Raw genomic sequence first — 23,428 nt, 5'->3', positions numbered from 1 at the left:
AGCCTTGAATGTTACGGCGTGCCAAATACTCATCCAGGTACTTTTTAAAGGATGTGAGGCATCCCGCCTCCACCACCCTCCCAGGCAGCGGAGACCATCTCCTGCCTCCACCAGGCTTTCAGGCAGCGTAGACCATCACCACCCTCTGGGTGAAAATGCTTTTCCTCAAATCCCCCCTAAACCTCTTTCACCCCTCACCTTTAACTTGTGTCCCCTCGTAACTGACCCCTCAACTGAAGGGAACAGCTGCTCCTTATCCACACCTCTCATTCAGGTCGCCCTCCCCCAGTCTCCTCTGCTCCAGAGCAAACAACCCAAGCCCATCCAACCTCTGACGGGGATAAGGCAAGAAAGTGAAGTTAATGTTTATTCAGCAGTCACAGAAAAGGCTTACATTCACACTGCAATGAAGTTACCGTGAAATTCCCCTAGTCGCCACACTCCGGCGCCTGTTCGGGTCAATGCACCTAAGCAGCACATCTTTCAGAACGTGGGAGGAAACCAGAGCATCACAGCCACACAGACATGAGGGAGAACGTGCAAACTCTGCACAGAGTGTGATTCAAGGTGGGAATCAAACCCAGGTCCCTGGCACTGCTAACCACTATGCTGAGGATTATCATATCAGATTAGAACAGACGCGATCGGCCAAATGGCCCACTTTGGCTCCAACGTCTGATGGTCTAACACTGATCATTACGGAGGAAAGTTGAAGTGTAAAGAATAGCGATAGCAAAGCTTGCCACTGAAAATAAGCTGCACAGCTCTCAATACATAATTATTGTTCTGGTCTGGGAACCATATCACAAAGGAAATGGGAGGAGGGAGGTTGTACAGAGTTGTAACATGACACCATATAACGACCAGTTAATGGAATTTACCAACCTGCAACTGGATGGAAATAAAGTTAGTTAATTTGTTCGTCACAAGTAAGGCTTACATTAACACTGTGATGAAGTTACTGTGAAACTCCCCTAGTTGCCACAGTCTGGCACCTGTTCAGGTACACTGAGGGAGAACTTAGCATAGCCAATGCACCCTAACCAGCACATCTTCAGACAATAAGGGGCAACTTAGCATGGCCAATCCACCTAACGTGCACATCTCTGCACTGTGGGAGGAACCAGAGCACCCAGAGGAAAGCCACACAGACACAGAGAGAGCATGCAAACTCCACACAGACAGTGACCCAAGCTGGGAATTGAACCCGGGTCTTTGGCGCTGTGAGGCAGCAGTGCTAACCACTGTCGTTCTAATTGCGGGACCCGAAGGGAATGTTGTATGCTGGTTAACTGTGCACCTTATAACCTCTGATATGGGGACACAACAAACTAACAGCAATGAGGTCAGATAGCTGGTACGTAATCACTCATAGTCACTGAAACTTAACAGTGAGGCACTGTAAAATTGTGTCCATCATTTGCTCTCCCACACAAAACACCTACAATTTTCCATCCCATTTTGTTGCTACTATTACTGTAGCAGCAGTACAAACCTTCTAACCATGGATAATCAAGTTTCATGTGTTGAAGCAATCATGTTGATATAAAGCCTTCCCCAATTTACAGTAAGGTTAACAAAGCAAGCCAAAACAAACAATCACAAACATTAATGGCCAAAACCCAGCTGGACTGCATATCAGCTTTCTTCTGTGTTTGTTTCATATGCCTAAGGAAAAGACTATTAGCATTTACCAATTCAGACAGTGGCTGTCAGCAGCAAACTGAACTTTCAAGTATCCCCTGCCAGCACAGGTTATATAAAGTGCAGAAACACCTTATTAATCTCTTGCTCGACAGTCTGAGTTAAATACAAAAGTAATCTCCCGCTACAGGACTGCACAGTGATTAGTTAGCACTGACTCACAGCGTCAGAGCTGCTTTGTCCTGGATGGTGTTGAGCTTCTTGAGTGTTGTTGGAGTTGCACTCACCCAGACAAGTGGAGAGTATTCCAGCCTAACCTGGGTGGCATAATGGTTAGCACTGCTGTCTCACAGTGCCAGGGACCTGAGTTCAATTCCCACCTCAGGTAACCGTAATGTTCTCCCCCCCCCCCCCGGTGTCTACGTGGGTTTCCTCTCTCAGTCCAAACATATGCAGGTTAGGTGGATTAGTCATGCCACATTGACCCTTAGTGTCCAAAGTTGTGCAGGCAAGGTAGATTGGCCATGGTAAATTGACGCGTAGTCTCTCGGGATATGCAGGTTAGAGGGATTAGAGGGGTAAATACATGGGACGCCAGGGACAGAGCCTGGGTGGGATGCTCAGACTCGGTGGGCCAAATGGCTTCCTTCTGCACTGCAGGGATTCTGCAATCACGTTTCTCAAGCACTTATAGGCCAATTACTGTTTACATTTGATGCAGACAGAACTCCAGTTAACATTTATCGAAGCACTGAACTTTTGTGCACTTGGCTACAGGAACTCCCAATGTATAAATTGAAGTGCAAATGTAACGAATAGCGACGATCAAACCCAGCCAATTCTCTTATTTAAACATTAAATTGGAAACTGCAAATTAACTGGCTTTCTCCCAAGTGTGAGGGACTTGCATTTCTTTGATTTTGCAGCTAGGGCTGAGCTCACTAGTATCATGAGGGATGTAGTTACAGAAACATTAAAAATTTTGTGTTCTGAGCTCGTGCCCTCCCTCCGCGTATGTCCCTCTCCCGCACCCATCGCTGCCTCTTGCCCTCTAAAAGTTTACTTACTAGTCACAAGTATTCTTATATTACATGGGCAGCACGGTAGCAGTGCTAAGCACTGCTGCTTCACAGCACCAAGGACCCAGGTTCAATTTCTGGCCTTGGGTCACTGTCTGTGTGAAGTCCGCATGTTCTCCCTCGTGTCTGCATGGGTTTCTTCCCAGGCTGAAAGACGTGCTGGTCAGGTGCGCTGGCCTGAACAGGCGCCAGAGTGCGGCAACTAGGGGATTATCACATTAACTTCATTGCAGTGTTAATAAAGTTTATTTATTAGTCACAAGTGAGGCTCACATTAACACTGCAATGAAGTTACTGTGAAATTCCCCTAGTCGCCACACTCCATCGCACTGTCAGGAGATAAATATTGGTGGAAAAGCACACCACAACCTCGATAGCAAGTTGATACAGCCTGTCCTCCAAGGTAAAAGTTCGGCAATGGTATGGCGCAGAGTCAGAGACCACAGGAGCTTAAAGTTGTGAGTGGGACAGTGGAATATAATACCATGAGGCATCGGGGCAGAATGAGGCCACTTGGCCCATCGAATTTGCTCTGCCATTCAATCATGGCTGATATTTTTCTCATCCCCATAACCCCTGATCCCATTATTAATCAAGAACCTCTCTGTCTTAAAGGCACTCAATGACATAAGAACATAAGAAATAGGAGCAGGAGTAGGCCATCTAGCCCTTCGAGCCTGCCCCACCATTCAATAAGATCATGGCTGATCAGTCGCTGCTCAGTTCCACTTTCCCGCCCTCTCCCCATAACCCTTAATCCCCTCTCTTATCAAAAACCCATCAACCCGCGTCTTAAAAATATTTAGCGAGGCAGCCTCCACCACTTCAACGGGCAGAGAATTCCAGAGATTCACCACCCTTTGAGTGAAGAAGTTCCTCCTCAACTCCGTTCTAAACCACCCCCCTTTTATCTTGAGGCTGTGCCCCCTAGTCCTACTGTCTTTTTTGAGCGGGAAGAGTCTCTCCACCTCTATCCTATCCATCCCATTCATCATCTTATACGTCTCAATGAGATCTCCCCTCATTCTTCTAAACTCTAACGAGTACAAGCCCAGTTTATTCAGCCTCTCCTCATAGCTCAACCCCCTCAACTCTGGTATCAGCCTAGTAAACCTCCTCTGCACTCCCTCCAAGGCCAAAATATCTTTGCGCAGGTGCGGCGCCCAAAACTGCACACAGTACTCCAGCTGCGGCCTCACCAATGCCCTATACAGCTGCAGCAAGACCTCCCTACTTTTATATTCAATCCCCCTCGCTATGAAGGCCAGCATCCCATTCGCCTTCCTGACCACCTGCTGCACCTGCAAGCTGGGTTTTTGCGACTCATGCACAAGGACCCTGAGGTCCCTCTGCACCGTCGCCTGCTGCAGTTTTTCACCCCGTAAGTAATAGTCCTTCCTACCATTCTTCCTACCAAAGTGGACCACCTCACACTTGCCAACATTAAATTCCATTTGCCATTTCCTGGCCCATTCGCCCAGCCTATCTAGATCCTTCTGCGGACTCTCCACACCCTCCGCACAATTTGCCGTTCCCCCAATCTTGGTGTCATCAGCAAATTTCGACACCCTACACTCGGTTCCCTCCTCCAGATCATCTATATAAATGGTAAAAAGCTGAGGCCCCAGCACCGACCCCTGGGGCACTCCACTAGTCACCAAGTTCCCCAGATTCACCACTTCTGACTGAAGAAATTTCTCCTCATCCCTGTTTTGAAGGATTGCCCTTTAGTCCAAGGTTGTGCCTTCTGGTTCTAGTTTTTCCTACTAGTGGAAACATCCTCTCCATGTCCACTCTTTCCAGCCTTGCGGTATCCTGTAGGTTTCAATATGATCCCCCCTTCATCCTTCTAAACTCCAACGAGCACAGACCCAGAGTTCTCCACTTTCCTCATACGACAAGCTCTTCATTCCAAGGATCATTCTTGTGCACCACCTCTGGACCCTTTCCAAGGCCAGCGCATCCTTCCTTAGACATGTGGCCCAAAGCTGTTCACAATTCTCCAAATGAGGTCTGACCAGAGCCTTATACAGCCTCAGAAGTCCATCCCAGCTCTTGTATTCTTGCCCTCTCAACATGAATGCTAACATTGCATTTGCCTTCCTACCTGCTGACCAAGCCTGCACGTTAACCCTGAGAAAATCTTGAACAAAGATTCCCAAGTCCTTTTGTGTTTCTGATTTCCTAAGCATTTTCCCATTCAGGAAATAGTCTATGCCTCCATTCCTCCTTCCCAAGGGCAAATCTCACACAGATCTAAAAGAAAGGTCTCAGATAAATTGATGCAAGGTCATACCGCGGTAGAGCCGGTGAAGGCGACTTTGTCCACAGACGGATGTGTGGCCAATTTGCTGCCAAACGCTCCGTTTCCTGTCACCACATTGAACACGCCAGGTGGCAGGCCGGCCTCTGCACAGATCTCAGCAAACAGCAGGGCAGTCAATCGAGTGTAGGACGCCGGCTTCAACACCACCGTGTTACCTGCGGGGGGGGGGGGGGGGGGGGGGGAAGAGGGAGAGAGAGAGAGAGAGAGAAGAGGGAACAGCTCAGACTAGAGATAGCCATTCAAAGAAGCACAGAATCAAATCTTAGAGTACAGGCAGTGGAGAATTGGCCCTTTGGCCCATCATGTCTGCACTAACATTTCGACAGAGGATCCCACCCGGACCCTTTCTTGTAACTCCATGTACTTAGCCCTCCAAGCCCCCTAACCTGCACTTCTTGGGTCACTAAGGGGCAATTTAGCAGGGCCAATTGACCTAACCAGCACGTCTTTCAACTGTGGGAGGAAACCAGAGCACTCGAAGGAAACCCATGCGGACACGGGGAGAACGTGCAGACTCCGCACAGAGAGTGACCAGATGTCAGAAGCAAACGCACATCTCTGGCGCTATGAGGCGGCAGTGCTCACCACTGCTGTGCCGCCCCTTTATGAACCTCCATGAGCTGCACTAACGCGCCTTCAGGTTACTTACTATTCATGGGTCACTATGCGAATAAAACTCACCTTGACTCTCAATCTTTACCCTTTTGCAGTGAGGGCCGGAAGCGGGAGGAGGGGTAAAGACTGGGGGTCGAAGTGACCTTTAAGGTCACATTAATGATTTAACAGTGGCCCAGGGTTTCCCCGTCTGGGAGTGGAAATTCCGGTCTAAAGCCAACAGAACTTTGGCTGGTCCATCAAATTTTCCAGATGGGACTTTCTAGTCCCATGGCACGTAGGATCAGAAAATCCTGTCCCACGTCTTTTCTTCGGATATTTTTAGTCTCTGATCAAAAGAAGGAACTCGCATTGATATAGCAGCTGCTGTCATAATCATGGGACATCCGAAAGCATTTTACAGCCAATTAAATTCTTTTAAACTACGGTCACTCTTCTAGTGTCAGAACATATGTTCGCCAATTCACCTAGAACAAGCTTAGGAAGCAGCAATGAGATAAATGGCTGGATCGTTTGCATCAACGATGTTGCTTGAGACACAAAAGCTGGCCAGGAAAACAAAAGAAACTCCTGCTTTTTGGCAAATGCTGTACAGCCAAGGAGTTAAAAGTCTACTGATGACCATGAAACTATTGTCAATTGTTGTAAAACCCCATCTGGTTCACTAATGTCCTTTAGGGAAGGAAATCTGCTGTCTTTACCCAATCAAGGGGCAGCACGGTGACACAGCGGTTAGCACTGCTGCCTCAGTGCCAGGGACCCGGGTTTAGCTTGGGTAACTGCCTGCAAGAAGTTTGCATGTTCTTCCTGTGTCTGCGTGGGTTTCCTCCGGATGCTCCAGTTTCCTCCTGCTGTCCAAAGTTGTGCTGGTTAGGTGCATTGGCCATGCTAAATTCTCCCTCCATGTACCCGAGCAGGCGCCGGAGTGTGCTGACTAGGGAGATTTTCACAGTAACTTCGTTACACTGTTGATGTAAGCCTACTTATGACTGATAAATAAACTTTTAGCTTTTTTTATTAATTCGTGGGACATGGGCGTCGCTGGCTGGGCCAGCTTTTATTACCCACTCCTAGTTGCCCGAGGGCAGTTGAGAGTCAACCACATTGCTGTGCCTCTGGAGTCACATGTCGGCCAGGCCGGGTAAGGATGGCAGATTTCCTTCCCTAAAGGACATTAGTGAACCAGATGGGTTTTTCCGACAATGGTTTCATGGTCATCAGTAAATTCTCAATTACAGATTTTTTTTTGTTGAATTCAAATTTAATCATCTGCTGTGGCGGGATTTGAACCCAGGTCCCCACGTTAGCCAAGTTTCTAGATTGTCTTGCAGTAATACCGCTAGGTCTGACCTACGTGTGGCTCCAGAGCCACAGCAATGTGATTGACTTTCAGATGTCCTGTGAGACGCAGAGCGGTCAGACATAACCAATAAATGCTGGCCCAGTCCAAGAGGTTCACGGTAGGCACCCAGTTTATTGTCTCACCAGAAAGACTGCACCTCCTACAGTGCAGCACTCCCTCCCTTTTGCATTAAAGTGTCAGCCCCAGAAATGCATTCCTTCATCTCAGAAGGATCTGAACCCATCACCGGCTGACTCAGAGGTGAGGGTGAAATCACGAGCCACATCTTACTAATGAGATACAAGTGTGCAGGGGGCTCTTCCCTGTCAATCACAGAACTCAGAGAATCCCTACAGTGCAGGAGATCAGCATTTGGCCCACTGAGTCTGCACTGACCACAATTCCACGCAGCCCCTATCCCCGTAGCCCTACATATTTACCCTGCTAGTCCCCCCGACAGCATGGCATGGCCAATCAATCCAATTCACACATCTTTGGAATGTGGGAGGAAACCATAGCACCCGAAGGAAAGCAACGCAGACACGGGGAGAACGTGCAGACTCTGCACAGAGAGCCAAGCCGGGAATTGAACTCCGGGTCCCTGGCGCTATGCGGCAGCAGTGCTCACCATCGTGTAGCCCAATGGAAATCGGAATGCTTTGAAAATTCAGGGACAGAGGGAGCGAGTGGAACACAAGTGGGTAAAAGCAATGTCACCTTAACCTTTCTCAATTAAAAGTGGGTGGAATTGTTAAGGTTAGGTAGAGGTCAAATAAATATTAAAATAAGATTGAAGATTTGGGAGAGAAGGCAGACAGGCAAGATGGGCAGAATTGTTCAAAAACATATTTAAAACTATTTCTAATATCTCATGTTATTTCACACATAATTATCTTCTATCTGCACACAAAACCTTATTTCCTGTTTTTACATTTGTGACATTTTAATGCCACCTTTTTCCTTTTTAAGTTTATATTTCCACGTTTGACATGCATCACGAATACTGGCAAATAACTTCCTACAAGCTGTACCTCAGGATGTGGGGCCCCCAAGATCTGGAATCACCTTCCTAAAACTGCCCAACTACCTCTCGCTTTCATTAAAAAGCAACGCGAAATCTTCCTCGAGTCAAGCTTTTGGTCATTCCCACTCATGTCCCCTTATGCAGCTGGATATTTTTGCCTGGCAAAGCTTTTGTCAAGTAACGGGGGTCTCTTCCATCAGGAAAAAGATACAAAAGTCTGAAGTCACGTACCTACCAACCCAAGAACAGCTTCTTCCCTGCTGCTGCCAGACTTTCGAATGGACTTACCCTGAATTAAGTTGATCTTTCTCTACACCCTAGCAATGATGGAAACACTACATTCTGCACTCTCTCCTTTCCATCCCTACTATGCGCTCAATGGACAGTATGCTTCGTCTGTATAGCGCATGAGAAACAATACTTTTCATTGTATCCCAATACAAGTGGCAATAATAAATCAAATCAAATTACAAGATGGGGATAGGGCAGGAAGGCTAAGCTCAGGCTTGACCTATTGAATAGTGGAGCGGGCTCAAGTGGAAGCTTGGCCTACTCCTGCTCCTATCTTGATTTTGTATAAGGTGGCATGGTAGCACAGTGGGTAGCACTGCTGCTTCACAGTCAGGGACCTGGGTTCGATTCCCCGTTTAGGTCACTGTCTGTGTGGAGTTTGCACGTTCTCCCTATATCTGCATAGGTTTCCTCTGGGTGCTCCAGTTTCCTCCTACAGTCTGAAAGATGTGCTGCTTAGGTGCTTTGATCCGAATAGGTGCCAGAATGTGGCGACTGGGGGAATTTCACAATAACTTCACTGCAGTGTTAATGTAAGCTTCACTTGTGACTAATAAATAAACTTCACTTTAAAGGCAAATTATTGTTACAGGGTTTAGTTTTAAGTTTAAAAGTGTATTAGTGTCACAAGTAGGCTTATATTAACCATGCAATGAATTCACTGTGAATATCCCCTAGTCGCCACTCACTGGTGCCTGTTCGGGTACACTGAGGAAGAATTTACCAAGGCCAATACACTCTAACCAGCACATCTTTCGGACTGTAGAGGAAACAGGAGGACCCAGAGGAAACTCACACAGACACAGGGAGAATGTGCAAACTCCACAAACACAGTGACCCAAGCCAGGCATTGAACCCCAGTCCCTGGTGCTGCGAGGCAGCAGTGCTAACCACTGCCACCCACCTCTCGCGTTGCCCCGAGAGCCTTGTTATCAGTGGTCTCAAAAAGAGGAGGGGAAACTGCTGCAAGATCTGAGATGCAAGATAGTTGTGCATCTAACCCACTGCTAGCTAACTAGCTTCAGTCTCCTCCAACTCTTAACGCTGTGGAACATCATTTACTACCTCATACAAAGTAGGGGATTGCAGTCCGATAAAGACAGAGCAGGTGGAGGGGGGGGGGGGTTTACATCTCCTCTGAGGACACATCAGCCCTGACACCGAATGAGTCTAGCAGTCAATTTGCCATCCTTGGCACCGCGTGAAGGAAGAGTTTTTTTAATAAAACACAATAGCTGGAATAAACACCTTCACTGCTAAAAACCATAAACTGATGCAAAAAAAACTAAGATAAGTGGCTGATCAGTTTATAGGCCTCAAGAAACAAAAGATTTCAGATAATAATCTTCTGATCTCTGCAAACAGCTATTAAGCAATAGCTGGCTAAGAAATCTTAAAATCATCTTATCATTCCGGAATTGGCAACAGTTGCTGGCAGTAACGCTGCAAATTATATTCCACCTGCTTATAGATAGCATTGGCCTAATTAAATTAGGGACTTTTCAAACCTGACAACCCATCGGATGGGTACATAAGGTCCCCCGGCACTGCTTTCATGCAGGGTTGGGAAGGTCTCTTCAGTGTTCTGGGAAGTATCTCCCTCCTGGCGCAACACCACGAGAAACCAGATCATCCGGCCGGGTTCACGTTTGTGGGAGCTTGCTGTGCACAAACTGACTGCCTTGTTTCCCACAACAGCGACGACACCACTCCAAAGGCACTGCATTGGCCATAAAGCACTTTTGAGATGCCGCAAACTTGTGAAAGGCGCGATTAGAAATGAAAGCCTTTCAGTGTCGAGGGTTGGGCGGCATGGTGGCTAGCACTGCTGCTTCACAGGTCCAAGGACCCGGGTTCGATTCCCGGCTCGGGTCACTGTCTGTGTGGAGTTTGCACATTCTCCTCGCGTCTGCATGGGTTTCCTCCAGGTGCTCTGGTTTCCTCCGACAGTCTGAAAGGCATGCTGGTTAGGTGCATTGGCCGTGCTAAATTGCCCCTCGGTGCCCTGAGAACTAAAGCTTACAGTTTATTTATTGGTGCCACATTAACACTGCAATGAAGTTACTGTGAAAATCCCCTAGTCGCCATACTCCAGCATCTGTTCAGGTGTACGGAGGAAAAATTTAGCATGGTCAATGCACCCTAACCAGCACGTCTTTCGGACTGTGAAAGGAAACTGGAGCATGCAGAGGAAACCCACGCAGACACGGGGAGGACGCACAAACAGTGTCCCAACCCAGGAAATGAACGTGGATCTCTTGCGCTGTGAGGCAGCAGTGCTAATCACCGTGCCACCCCTGTAGGTTAACGGGATAAGCAGGGTAAATGTGCGAGGTGACATGGATAGGGCTCGAGGGGTTGGGTCCAGGAAAGATGCTGTGTCGGAGAGTCAGTGCAGACTCGAAGGGCCGAATGGCCTCTTCCTGCACTGTGGGGATTCTATGACCACCCTCGTACGTGGTGCACAAGCTTTGGAGGGTGAGTTGGGGGGATTCAGGAGGTGAGTTACGTGCAGCAGAACATCCAGCCTCACACAAGTGCATTAATGATTGGGACGCAAATACCAGTCTTACCAACAACACTCACACCAGTGAATGGATTAAAAAGATGATCTTACCCATTGCGAGAGCAGGACAAATCTTCCACGTCAGTAACATTAAAGGGAAGTTCCAGGGAACGATTGCCGCAACAACACCTGAATAGAGACAGAAAGGAAAAGATAAGCTGGAGGATTGAATAAGGATGCATCTTAAAATAATGCAATCCCCACAGTGAGGAATCATGACATTTTTGCATTCAGTTCTCATCTGGGGCGGCACGGTGGTTAGCACTGCTGCCTCACAGCGCCAGGGATGTGGGTTTGATTCCCGGCTTGGGTCACTGCTGTGCAGAGTCTGCATGTTCTCCCCATGCCTGCATGAGTTTCCTCCGGGTGCTCTGGTTTCTTCCCACAGTCCAAAAGATGTGCTGGTTAGATGGATCGGCTAAGTTCTCCCTCAGTGCACCCAAACAGGTGCCGGAGTGTGACGACTAGCAAATTTTCACAATAACTTCACTGCAGAATTAATATAAGCCTACCTGTGACTAATAAATAAACTTTATCATCAGATGAGGATTAAGTAATTTGCCATAAAGACAAAGAATTTAAATTGGTGCCGATGGGGAGTAGTGGACACAGTGGATCAGAATCCAGCAGAAAGCAGGGGTATGATATCTATACTGGCAATAAGATTCCCTTCATCTAAACTCAAGGTTCCTTTTTGGAAGATGCTTCTGAGTTGTTAAACTTGCAAAGAGTGGGAAGCAGCTGCACCCCAAACTTACTCAGCCACATCTGACCCCAGGTTTTCAGTATCACACAGAGGTTGCTGTGGGGAATTTGAACAGATCACAGTGGGCCCCTCTAAGGTTAAGCTTAGTAAACTAAACCAGTCAAGCTATAGGTGATCCAGGGATGCTCCATGTGACAACGTAGACAAACTTGTATCTTGCATCTCACCCAGGCATTGGCTGCCTTGGGAATCCTTGATGAAGCAGTGTCAGAGGATGAATGGTGCATCTCAATTATGCATGACTCAGATTGGGAATGCAGGACAGGCACTGTAGAGAGAGTTAACTGTAATCCAAGCTGCACAAAAGAGTGTCTGATAGTGACAGTGTACTGAGAGCTTTACTCTGTATCTAATCCCGTGTTGTACCTGTCCTGGGACTGTTTGATGGGGGACAGGGAAGAGGGAGATTTACTTTGTTTCTAACCCTGTGCTGTATCTGTCCTAGGAATGTCTGATGGGGACAGTGTAGAGGGAGCTTTAATCTGTATCTAATCCCGTGTTGTACCTGTCCTGGGACTGTTTGATGGGGGACAGTAAAAATAAAAATACAGTTGGCAATAGCTCACTGGTCAGGACGAGCTTCAGGAACTCTGCTGGAGTTTCTCCTAAAACAATATCACAAACGACAATATCGTTCCTGCCCTGTTTTCACCACAGCCTCAACAACGCTACCTTGTCATACCTCCTGGCAAGACCGTGGGTGTTGGTGCTCCAACTTTCAGTGCTTCCCGCTCTGTCGTTTTCCATTCCAGTTAACTGCAAACCGCAGCCAGCAATTCACAGAATCAGAAGGAGGCCATTCGGCCCATTGAGTCTGTACCAACCACAATCCCACCCAGGCCCAATTCCCATAACCGCACACATTCACCCTGCTAACGCCCCTGGAGGGGACCCACGCAGACACAGGGGAGAACATGCAGACTCCACACAGACAGTGACCCAAGCCAGGAATTGAACCCAAGTCCCTGGAGCTGTGAGACGGCCGTGCTAACCACTGTACCACTCACGTCACCCATGCTATTCAGCCCCTTTTGTAGTTGGGGTCAATTTATCACGGCCAATCCACCTAACCCGCACGCCTTTCGGGCTGTGGGAGGAAACCGGAGCACCCGGAGGAAACCCACGCAGACACGGAGAGAACGTGCAAACTCCAAACAGAAAGTGACCCAAGCCAGGAATCGAACCCAAGTCCCTGGAGCTGTGAGGCAGCAGTGCTAATCACAGTGCCACCTTTGCCGCCTACACAGGTTCAGACCCACTTGTAGTTGGGGTGAAGGTGAAGCAGAGAGGGGTTTCGGGAGGGAGTTTGTGCAGGTCTTTCCCAATAGTTAGATTGAAGCATGTCTGGGCCCTGACAACTCAGCATCAAAGTTGCCTTGTTTCAACATTTTCAGTCTGCTGCCTCCACCTGCTGGTGAAATGGAATATTATAGCACGACACAAGCATGTTGAGGTTGTCTTTAATGCCAAGGTCTAAATGGGAATGAATGCTGCTTTGAAGTAAGGAGCAAACATTTTACAGCATCTTTTACAGCCTTCTGACATCCCAAAGCACATTTACAATGAAGTGCCGTCACGTAGGAACCACAGTCGCCTATGTTGGACACAGCATCACTACTCTAACGAACTGGTAAATTGTTTTAGTAGTGCGGGCAAAGGGTTAAATATTAATCAGGACAACAAGGATAATAACTTCACCGCTCTTCTTCCCAATAGAGAGATAGTGGTATATTGGTATTGTCACCCGAGTAGCAATCAGAGACCCAGGGGTAATGCTCTAGGGACCCGGGTTCAAATCCCACCACGGCAGAAGGCAAAATTGATCTCAGTAAAAACCCATCTTGTTCATGATTGAAATCTGTCGCCCTCACCTGGTCTGACTCCAGACCCACAGTGATGTCCAAAGACGTGCAGGTTAGGTGGATTGGCTATGCTAAACTCATAGAGTCATAGAACTCTACGATGCAGAAAGGAGCCATTTGGCCCATCGAGTCTGCACCGAACACAATCCCACCCAGGCCCTTTCCCACATATTTTACCCACTGATCCCTCTAACCTACAGAGGGGCAATTTAGCATGGCCAATCAACCTAACCCGCACATCTTTAGACTGTGGGAGGAAACTGGAGCACCCAAAGGAAACCCACACAGACACGCAGAGAATGTGTAGGCTCCACACAGACAGTGATCCGAGCAGGGAATTGAACCCAGGTCCCTGGAGCTGTGAAGCAGCAGTGCTAACCACTGTGCTACCATGCCGCCCAAATTTGATCCTTAGTATCCGAAGGTGAACAGTTTAGGCGGATTGGCCACGCTAAATTACCCCTTAGTGTCCAAAGATGTGCAAGTTAGGCCGATTGGCCGTGCTAAATTGTGTTCCAAGATCATAGAATAGAATCATAGAAGATGTGTTGATTGGATGGGTTCACTATGGTAAACACGTGGGGTACACGGATAGGACTGGTGAGAGGGCCTGGGTGTTAAGTTCTTCAGAGGGTCAGTGCGGGCTTGATGGGCCGAGTAGCCTCTTCTGCAGTGTAGGAGTTCTACGAAAGGCGGTTGGCTCTGAAGTAGCACAATCAATGCCGGCCCATCCAGCAACACCCACATCCCAGGAAGAAACACACCCGTGAGGTGTATCTTGTCCAAAAGATATTCCCTCCGATGGTGCGGTGCACCCTCAGTGCTGGGGATCCAGCCAGGGTGACATGCCTCTGGAACATACAACCCTCCAACTCAGAAGCAACAAAGAAATTCACAGCACAAGAACAGGCACTTCAGCCCTCCAAGCCTGCACCAATCATGCTGCCCGACTTAATTAAAACCCCCTAAACCTGAGCCGCCCACCAAACAATTTCTGACACAAAGCCCGCGTCGGGCTCGAGCAGTGCCAGAGCACACTGCCTGATTTTATTTCAGGTCGGCAGCATCTTAATGCCAAGGTCTAAATGGGAACGAATGCTACTTTGAAGAAGGGAGCATGCATTTCAATGCCTCTGGGGACCTCTCGGCCACTGGTTGGTGCGGCTGTAGGTGGACCCGTACTGACCTACTGGCTTCCAGTCCTTCATTTCGACATCCATGAGCTGTGCCCAGCCGGCGTGGTGGTAGAAGTGTCGCACGACCAGCGGGACGTCGCAGTCCCGTGACTCTCGGATCGGCTTCCCGTTGTCCAAGCTCTCCAGCACGCTCAGCAGCCTCTGGTGCTTCTGAACATTTCTGGCGACACTGCACAGGCAAAACAGCACAGCACACAGTGAGCACTGGGGCGTACCGCACCTGACACGCACCCCCAATCATTCCAAAACCCCCACTCTGAGCAGCCCCCACACGCAGCGAAATCCACAAGTCCAATATTCACAGTGCCAAGAGGGTTTTTTTTTCACTAATTTTGTTCAATAGAAGCATGCAGTAATGGTTCTCATTCAGAGAAAAATTAAAATACTGTACAGCCCAGGGAGTGGGGAGATTGAAATACGTCTGTACCCTTTGGGAGCTGTGCATTAATTAGCAAGAATTTAATGGGTGGCACAGTGGTTAGCACAACTGCCTCACAGCACCAGGGATCCAGGTTTGATTCCCAGCTTGGGTCACTGTCTGTGCTGAGTTTGCACTTTCTCCTTGTGTCTGTGTGGGTTTCCTCCGGGTGCTCTGGTTTCCTCCCACAGCCCGAAAGATGTGTTGGCTGTGCTAAATTCTCCCCCAGTGTACCCGAACAGGCACCGGAGTGTGGCTGGGGGATTTGGACAGTCTCATAATGACCACAGAGTGCAATTGATGCTAAATTCTGCTGCAAATTCGAGTGGCACAGCGGTACGGTGGTTAGCACTGCTGCCTCACAGCACCAGGGACCCGGGTTCAAATCGTGGCCTGAGTCACTGTCTTTGTGGAGTCTGCAGCTTCTCCCCGTGTCTGCGTGGGATTCCTCCGGGTGCTCCGGTTTCCTCCCACAGTCCAAAAGATGTGCAGGTTAGGCGGATTGGCCATACTAAATTGTCCCTTACTGTCAGGGGAACTAGCTAGGGTAAATGCATGGGGTTATGGGGATAGGGCCTTGGTTGGGATTGCGGTCGGTGCAGACTCGATGGGCCAAATGGCCTCCTTCTGCACTGAAGGATTCTACCATTCTATAATCTCAAATGGTAGAAGCCAATTATTTTGGCACTAAAATGGACACTGCAGCCTCATTCTGCAAATCAAAACTGCAAACAAATGGATGCGACAAGTAATGACTCCTAAAGAATGTGTCAACTATTCTAGACATTATATCTTTTATTGCAACAAAGGATAGTGCAGAATAGGAGGCCATTCAGCCCATTCAGTCCACCTGAGCTCTTCTTCCAGTTAGTCCCTCTACCCTGCCCTTTCATCATTTTACTGCAATTTCTCTCTCACTCAGTGCATATACAATCACCTTTTGAAAGCAACTATTAGATCTATTTCCACCACCCTATCAGGAGCACATTCCAAAGGTCAACCATTCAATGCATCAAAAAGCTTTTCTCCTCTTGTCACCTGTAGCTCTTTTCCCTGTAATTTTTGATGATTAATCCTGCAGCTTCTGGAAAAACATTATTTACTCTGAACGCTTCATGATTTTAAACATGCTTCTCCAATTGGTTCCGAGGAGAAGAACTGACTAGCTAAGCCTGTTTACTTACAAGGTACACACTCGGAATGTTGTGGAATACTCCCCAATCGCCTGGATGGGTGCAGCTCCAACAACATTCAAGAAGCTCGACACCATCCAGGACAAAGCAGCCCCGCTTGATTGGCACCACATCTGCAAACGTTCACTCCCTCCACCACTGACAGGCAGCATGTGTACCATCTACAAGATGCACAACAGCAACTCACCAAAGTTCCTTCATCAACACCTTCAGAGCCTGCGACCTCTACCACCGAGAAGGACAAGGGGGTGCAGTTGCATGGGAACGCCACCACCCGCAAGTTCCCCTCCTTACTGCACGACATCCTGACTTGGAAATATAATCGGCGTTCCTTCACTGTCTTTGGGTCAAGACGCACGGAATTCCCTCCCTAACAGCACTGTGGGTGTGCCTACACCTCAGTGCTTCAAGAAGATGGTTCACTAATGTCCCTTAGGGAAGGAAATCTGCCACTCTTACCCGGTCTGGCCTACACGCGACTCCAGAGCCACAGCAATGTGGTTGACTCTCAGTTGCCCTCCAAGGGACAGGCAGTAAATGCTGGCCAACCAGTGATTCCCAGGTCCCACAAATGAATTAAAAAAAACCCACAACCTTCTCAAGGGGCCACCAGGAATGGACAACAAATGCTGGCCGAACCAGCAGTGACTACATCTCATGAACAAAAAAAAAGTGATATCCACTTCTGTATTATCATAGAACCCTTAAGTGCAAAAGGAGGCCATTCAGCCCATCGAGTGTGCACCGACCACAATCTGTTAAAAAGTTTAAATTTAACATTTACATCTTGTAAACTTACACCGAGCATATCAGACGTACAAGTTTCAAGTATCATTTTAAACGTTATACAAGTTCAAAGGTATCCCAATGCAGACTACAGTGTATTTACAAACACTCATTACAGTGGATGACTTACTCCACTGTTTCCATTTATTCAACACAACGTCCATCAAATACAAGTATGCATTGACCACGATCCCAATCAGGGCTATCCCCATAACCCCATGCATTTACCCTAGCTAGTCCTCCTGACATTAAGGGGCAATTTTAGCATGGCCAATCCACCTAACCCGCACATTTTTGGACTATGGGAGGAAACCGGAGCATCCGGAGGAAACCCACACAGCCGTGCGGGGAGGATGTGCAGACTCCGCACAGATGGTGACCCAAGCTGGGAATCGAACTCACTGTGCCGTCGTGCCACCCTTTAATGTCAGCCTACTTGAATAAATTTTACTTGAAATGAGTAATCTCCCTGTCACCGTACCCCTCAGCCACTAGTCTAGGCAGCGGCCTAGTTGGAAGAAGGCCTGGGGGCCCAATGGTTTATCTCTGTTCCTGTTCCTTACGTCACTAATTCTTGAGGGATTGGTAACCCAATATATACACCCACCCCCAACATCCCCACATTCCTGGGGATCTGTCAGGTTATGACAGGAGCTCTGATCAAATGCAGCAGGGTAGGTGCCAAAAATGTAGCTGCGACTTAACTGTAACTGTTGGATAGGCCTATGATGGTGTTATCCTGCCAAGAGACCAGAAGTGCAGCCAGTACTTTAGCTCGATGAATAATCAGAACCAACAACCTACCTGGATGCTCTCCAGCTTCTCATTGTGGCAAACTACAATATATGTCCAACACCACTCCACCTGTCAGCTGGTACCTCCAGTTAATGGATGAGATTGATTTTGGCTCACTATTCACCCAGGATTGAAGGCCAGCTGTACGATAGGGACTTCATAAAAATGACCTGAGCACCGAGATTGATTCTTCCTATCCAACCAGCAAGATTAAATCACTGCCAAAAGCAAGCTCAGGAAAATAGAGCAGAAACACTATTTTAAGCTGAGGGAGCTTAACTTTAAAGTTCATCATTTAATGGTCATAAGTAAGGTTTACATTAACACTGCAATGAAGTTACTGTGAAATTCCCCTGGTGGCCACATTCCTGTTGGGGTACACTGAGGAAGAATGCAGCTAAACAGCACGATTTTTGGACTGTGGGAGGAAATCAGAGCACCTGGAGGGAACCCATGCAGACACGGGGAGAATGTGCAAACTCAGCACCGACAGTGACCCAAGCCAGGAATCAAACCCTGGTCCCTGGTGCTGTGAGACAGCAGTACTAACCACTGAGCCACCGTGTGACCCAAGTGGCTAAGAGACTTTGGGCAGGCAGTGGTGTAGTGGTATTAATTGCTGTTAAGGGCAGCACTTTTATATCTGAATAAACATCTTGATAACATCCACTGCTGCTCAGGTCCAGAGCTTCATTTCATAGAATCCCTACAGTGCAGGAGGCCATTCAACCCATCAAGTCCGCATCGATCACAATCCCACCTAGGCCCAGCCCCATGCATTTCTTGCATTTAGTCCCTCTGGTATTCAGGGGCAATTTTAGCATGGTGAATGCACCCACATCTTTGGACTGTGGGAGGAAACTGGAACACCCACAGGAAACCCACACAGACACGGGAAGAATGTGCAGACTCCACACACTGACCCAAGCTGGGAATCAATCCCGGGTCCCTCGCACTGTGAGGCAACAGCGCTAACCACTGTACAAGGGTGTGACCCAAATTTGCAGCAGAATTTAGCATCAATTGCACTCCACGGTCATTATGGGACTGTCCAAATTCATTTTAAACAGCACTCCTGTCATTAGGGCAAAGAAAATTACAGCACAAGAACAGGCCCTTCAGCCCTTCAAACCTGCACTGACCCATGCTGCCTGACTGAACTAAAATCCCCCACCCTTCCGGGGACCCTATCCCTCTATTCCCATCCTATTCATGTTTTTGTCAAGACACCCCTTAAAACTCAGCATTGTATCTGCTTGCATTATCTCACTCGGCAGCAAGTTCCAGACACCCACTACCCTCTGTGTAAAAAAACTTGCCTCGTACATCTCCTTAAAAGCTTGTCCCTCGTACCTTAAACCTATGCCCCCCCTGTTAATTGACTCTTCCACTCTGTTGATGCCCCTCATAATCTTGTAGGTTTCTATCAGGTTCCACCACCCCCGACCTCCGTCGTTTCAGTGAAGGGGCAAGGGGAATTTGCAACCCAATCAACTTAGATAGAGTCCAACCCGATTCCGTGATTTAGTTATTTACTGAGACACACGGCATCACACAGTACCTGTACAGGTGCCTCGCTCTCACGTGACACGGCAACTTGCTCCAAGACTCAAAGGCCTTCTTTGCAACTTTAACCGCGAGGTCCACTTCGGCCTCCTCGCCCTCGATGGTGCTGGCCAGACATTCCCCTTTGGAAAAATACAAACAAGGCACTTTCAATCAAAGCGGTTTCCTCAGCTGGGTATGGGAACAGTAACAGGGTGAGGGCGTCTGTCTGTGTGGAGTCTGCACATTCTCTCTGTGTGTCTGCATGGGTTTCCTCCGGGTGCTCCGGTTTACTCCTGCAGTCCAAACATGGGCAGGTTAGGTGGATTGGCCGTGCTAAATTGTCCCTTAGTGTCCCAGGATGTACAGGTTAGAAACTTAGAAACGAGGCATTTTCTTTTCTTTCCCCCCAGAACAAAGAAAAGTACAGCACAGGAATAGGCCATTCAGCCCTCCAAGCCTGAACTAATCATGATGCCCTAACCAAACTAAAAAAAGAACCGTCTGCCCTTATTTGGTCTGAATTCCTCTATTGCCTCCCTATTCATGTACCCATCCAGATGCCTCTTAAACATTAGATAGGCGGATTGACCATGCTAAATTGCCCCTTAGTGTCTCAAGATGTGTAGGTTAGTTGGATTGGCCATGCTAAATTGCCCCTTAGTATCTAAAGATGTGCAGGTTAGGTGGGTTTGCCATGCTAAATTGCCCATTAGTGTCCAAAGGTATGTAGATTATTTGGATTGGCCGTGCTAAATTGCCCCTTAGTGTCGAAAGATGTGCAAGGGATAGGGAAGAGGGCGTAGGTAAGATTCCCCTTCAGAGGGTTGGTGCAAACTTGAGGGGCTGAATGGCCTCTTCTGCACTGTAGGGATTCTATGATTCAGTGCACAATACCAGGGTGGGGTGAACTGTGGAAACGTGAGTGGTGTTGGGAAGCAAAGAAATCCTACAGCAGATGGGGCCTGACCCATAACTTACTGCAACCCTGAGGCATGGCCAAACTAACAGGATGAGGAAAGGGAGGGCAGCAAGCGATACCAACTGTTTTCATAACTTCCAGTGAGAGGAGAAGATGGCAGTGCCAGGGAGAAGCTGCGTTAAGCTTCTATTTGGAAAAGACCAGCGCTCCTTACCAGTAGCAGGGTTCTTTGACATGGAGAACTTTCGATCTTCAGGCTTCACCCATTTTCCACCAATGAAATGTCCGAAAGATCGCTTGTGATGGTCCAGCCAGGCCTGGCAGAGAGAAACTTAATGAAAAGACCTTTGCCTTCCCTTCACTGAACAACCTACCCTTCTTGACATCAGATACCAAATCCTGCTAGAATATAGGTACAGAGCCATCAGCTGTGCTCAACCAAGTGGTCACGGGCAGCAGGGTGACACAGTGCTTCGCACTGCTGCCTCACAGCACTAGGGGATCCGGGTTTGATTCCCGGCTTGGGTCACTGATTCTGTGCACGTTCTCCCCATCTCTGCGTGGGTTTCCTCCGGGTGCCTCCTACAGTCCGAAAGACATGCTGGTTCCGAGGCTGGAATCAAACCTGGGTCCCTGGCACTGAGAGGCAGCAGTGCAAACCAACTCCACTCCACAGCCCTTTATCCAGCTTTTCAAGAGCAATTTATCCATGCTAAATTCTCCCTCATTGTAGCCGAACAAGCACCGGAGTGTGGCGACTAGGGGATTTTCACAGTAACTTCGTTGCACTGTTAATGTAAGCCTACCTACAACACTAATAAATAAACTTTATTAAAACTTTAAGATTGACAAGCAATGCCCAGATAGTGGCACAGCGGTTAGCACTGCTGCCTCACAACGCCAGGGACCCAGGTTTGTTTCTGGCCTTGGGTCACTGCCTGTGTGGAGTTTGCACGTTCTCCCTTGTGTCTGCGTGGGTTTCCGGAGGTGTGGGTTAGGTGGATTGGCCGTGCTAAATTGTCCCTTAGCGTCAAGGGATTAGCAGGGTGAATGTGCGTGGAGTTGCAAGGATAGGGTCTGGGTAGCATTGTCAGTACAGGCTGAATGGCCTCCTCCAGCACTCTAGGGATTCTATTCTATGACTTCCTGGCAAGATTTATCCAGCGGGTCGGGGGGGTTTCACTCTTCTACCTCGCTGTAAGATCCTCCGACCCCAGCACTAGGCAGAAATGAGGATTCAGGTTTTAATGGGGTGCATTTGCAGAGCCACATTAGAATGTTTTCTTTACACGCCGTAAAGAACTAACATTTTCTCGTTTACAAGCACAGAGTTAGGAACTACAATTGCTGGAAAAAAGACTTGCATTTATAGAGCATCTTTTGCAACCTCAGAATGGACCCAAGTGCTTGACAACTAACGACCATAGGAACTAGGGCAATTCAGCCCTCTGAGCCCACTCTTCCATTTAACTGATCTTCACTCAAGAATCATAGAATTCCTATAGTGTAGGAGGAGTCCATTCAGCCCATCAAGCGTGCACCGACCACAATCCCACTCAGGCCCTATCCCCATAACCCCATGCATTTACACTAGGTAATCCCCCTGACACGATGGGACAATTTAGCACGGCCAATCCACCTAACCTGCATATCTTTCAGACTGTGGGAGGAAACTGGAACAACTGGAGAAAACTCATGCAGACACAAGGAGAACATGCAAACTCCACACAGATAGTGACCCGAGGCCAGAATTGAACCCAGGGTCCCTAGCGCTCTGAGGCAGCAGTGTTACACAGTAAAATGTCTGACAACACCAGGTTTCAGTCCAACCAATTTATGAAAATAAATCGGTTGGACTGAAACCTGGTGTGGCCAGACTTTTTACTGTGTTTACCCCAGTCCAATGCCGGCATATCCACATCATCCACAGCAGTGTTAACCACTGTGCCACCGTGCTGCCCCGGGGAAGCAGGGTCACTGAATATCTTTAAGGTTGAATTAGATAGATTCTTAACTGCCAAGGGAGTCAAAGGGTGGACAGGAAAGTGAAGGGCACAGTCCGAACAAATGGCAGAGTGGGCTCGGGGGCAAATAGCTTGCTCCTGCTCATAATGCACTGCAATGTTTACGGTCTCAGAAGCTGGTGCCAATGAATTACAGCGTCAGTGTTATACCAGGAGTATCATAGCAATGGAATATAAAGAGTTTAACAAACAGATACAAGACTGAGGATTGCTATTTTTAAACAAAGGGCCGGGAATTCAGGCAGGATTCCTACCGCACATCGGGGGAACACAGAGGTGATTGGGCAAGAAGATCTATGCAGATGGGTAGCCAATTCAATCTGGTAAATGCTCCATTGAGGTCAATTGTCCCCCTCCCCTCCCCACCAAACACATGCGCCTCCCACCCCCGCGCGCACACCCAACCCCGTGCACCCAGCCACCCCGACGCATCCGCGTACCCACCAACCACCCCCTGCGCGCCCCCACCCACATCCCCAGCATGCATATCCCCATCCACCCTCCACATGTGCACGTGCACCCCCCCCCCCCTGCAAGCGCTCCCACCCCCCTCCGCACGTGCTCCGCAACTAACTGGCCAAGTCTGGGAAAAGCACTGCAATCTGACTGTTTCGATGCATAGGAGGATGGTGACCCCCGTTTGACCCTGCCTTCAGAATCCCAACTCAAAACTCAAAGTGCTGCCCCTTGATTTGGAACAGTAAAGCTAACACAATGGTTATCATTGTCTAATAAGCTGCTTCTACCAGATCACAAGATCTTAATCCGCTCAGGGGTTGACTTCTAGTGATCTGCATCAGCACTCAGATCAGAGTCAGAACCTGCAGTAAACACAGAAGGCGGCACCTAACAGTCCAAGTTTTATTTGGTAGATTTTCTTCTCAGACTGGGTGAGAGCATTATGTAGGAAAGTGGCAGCAAACCAACCCAAAATCTACCCTGAGATACAAGGTGATTTGGAGGTCTGGTTCTGTGGGGTTAGTGTCCCTGTCTGTACTGACCACAATCCCACCCAGGCTCTATCCCCATAACCC

General features: G+C 48.3%; 1 protein-coding gene across 1 annotated transcript in view; it reads right to left on the bottom strand.

The window, feature by feature from the left end:
* The window catches only part of aldh16a1 (aldehyde dehydrogenase 16 family, member A1), a 70,013-nt gene that overhangs the window by 41,765 nt on the left and 4,820 nt on the right, over positions 1-23,428 (bottom strand). The window contains exons 2-6 of the mRNA XM_080217583.1: positions 20,585-20,687; positions 19,465-19,591; positions 14,702-14,880; positions 10,939-11,016; positions 5,020-5,204 (exon numbers count right to left, since the gene is read on the bottom strand). Of these exons, the coding sequence (XP_080073709.1) occupies positions 5,020-5,204; positions 10,939-11,016; positions 14,702-14,880; positions 19,465-19,591; positions 20,585-20,687 (672 nt within the window). The remainder of the gene's footprint in view (positions 1-5,019; positions 5,205-10,938; positions 11,017-14,701; positions 14,881-19,464; positions 19,592-20,584; positions 20,688-23,428) is intronic.

The sequence above is a fragment of the Carcharhinus amblyrhynchos genome, chromosome 35 (genome assembly GCF_965287045.1).
Source record: "Carcharhinus amblyrhynchos chromosome 35, sCarAmb.v2.hapA, whole genome shotgun sequence".
In the NCBI taxonomy this organism is placed as follows: domain Eukaryota; kingdom Metazoa; phylum Chordata; class Chondrichthyes; order Carcharhiniformes; family Carcharhinidae; genus Carcharhinus; species Carcharhinus amblyrhynchos.
The sequence above is the reverse complement of the archived record's forward strand: the minus strand, read 5'-3'. Positions and strand labels throughout refer to the sequence as shown.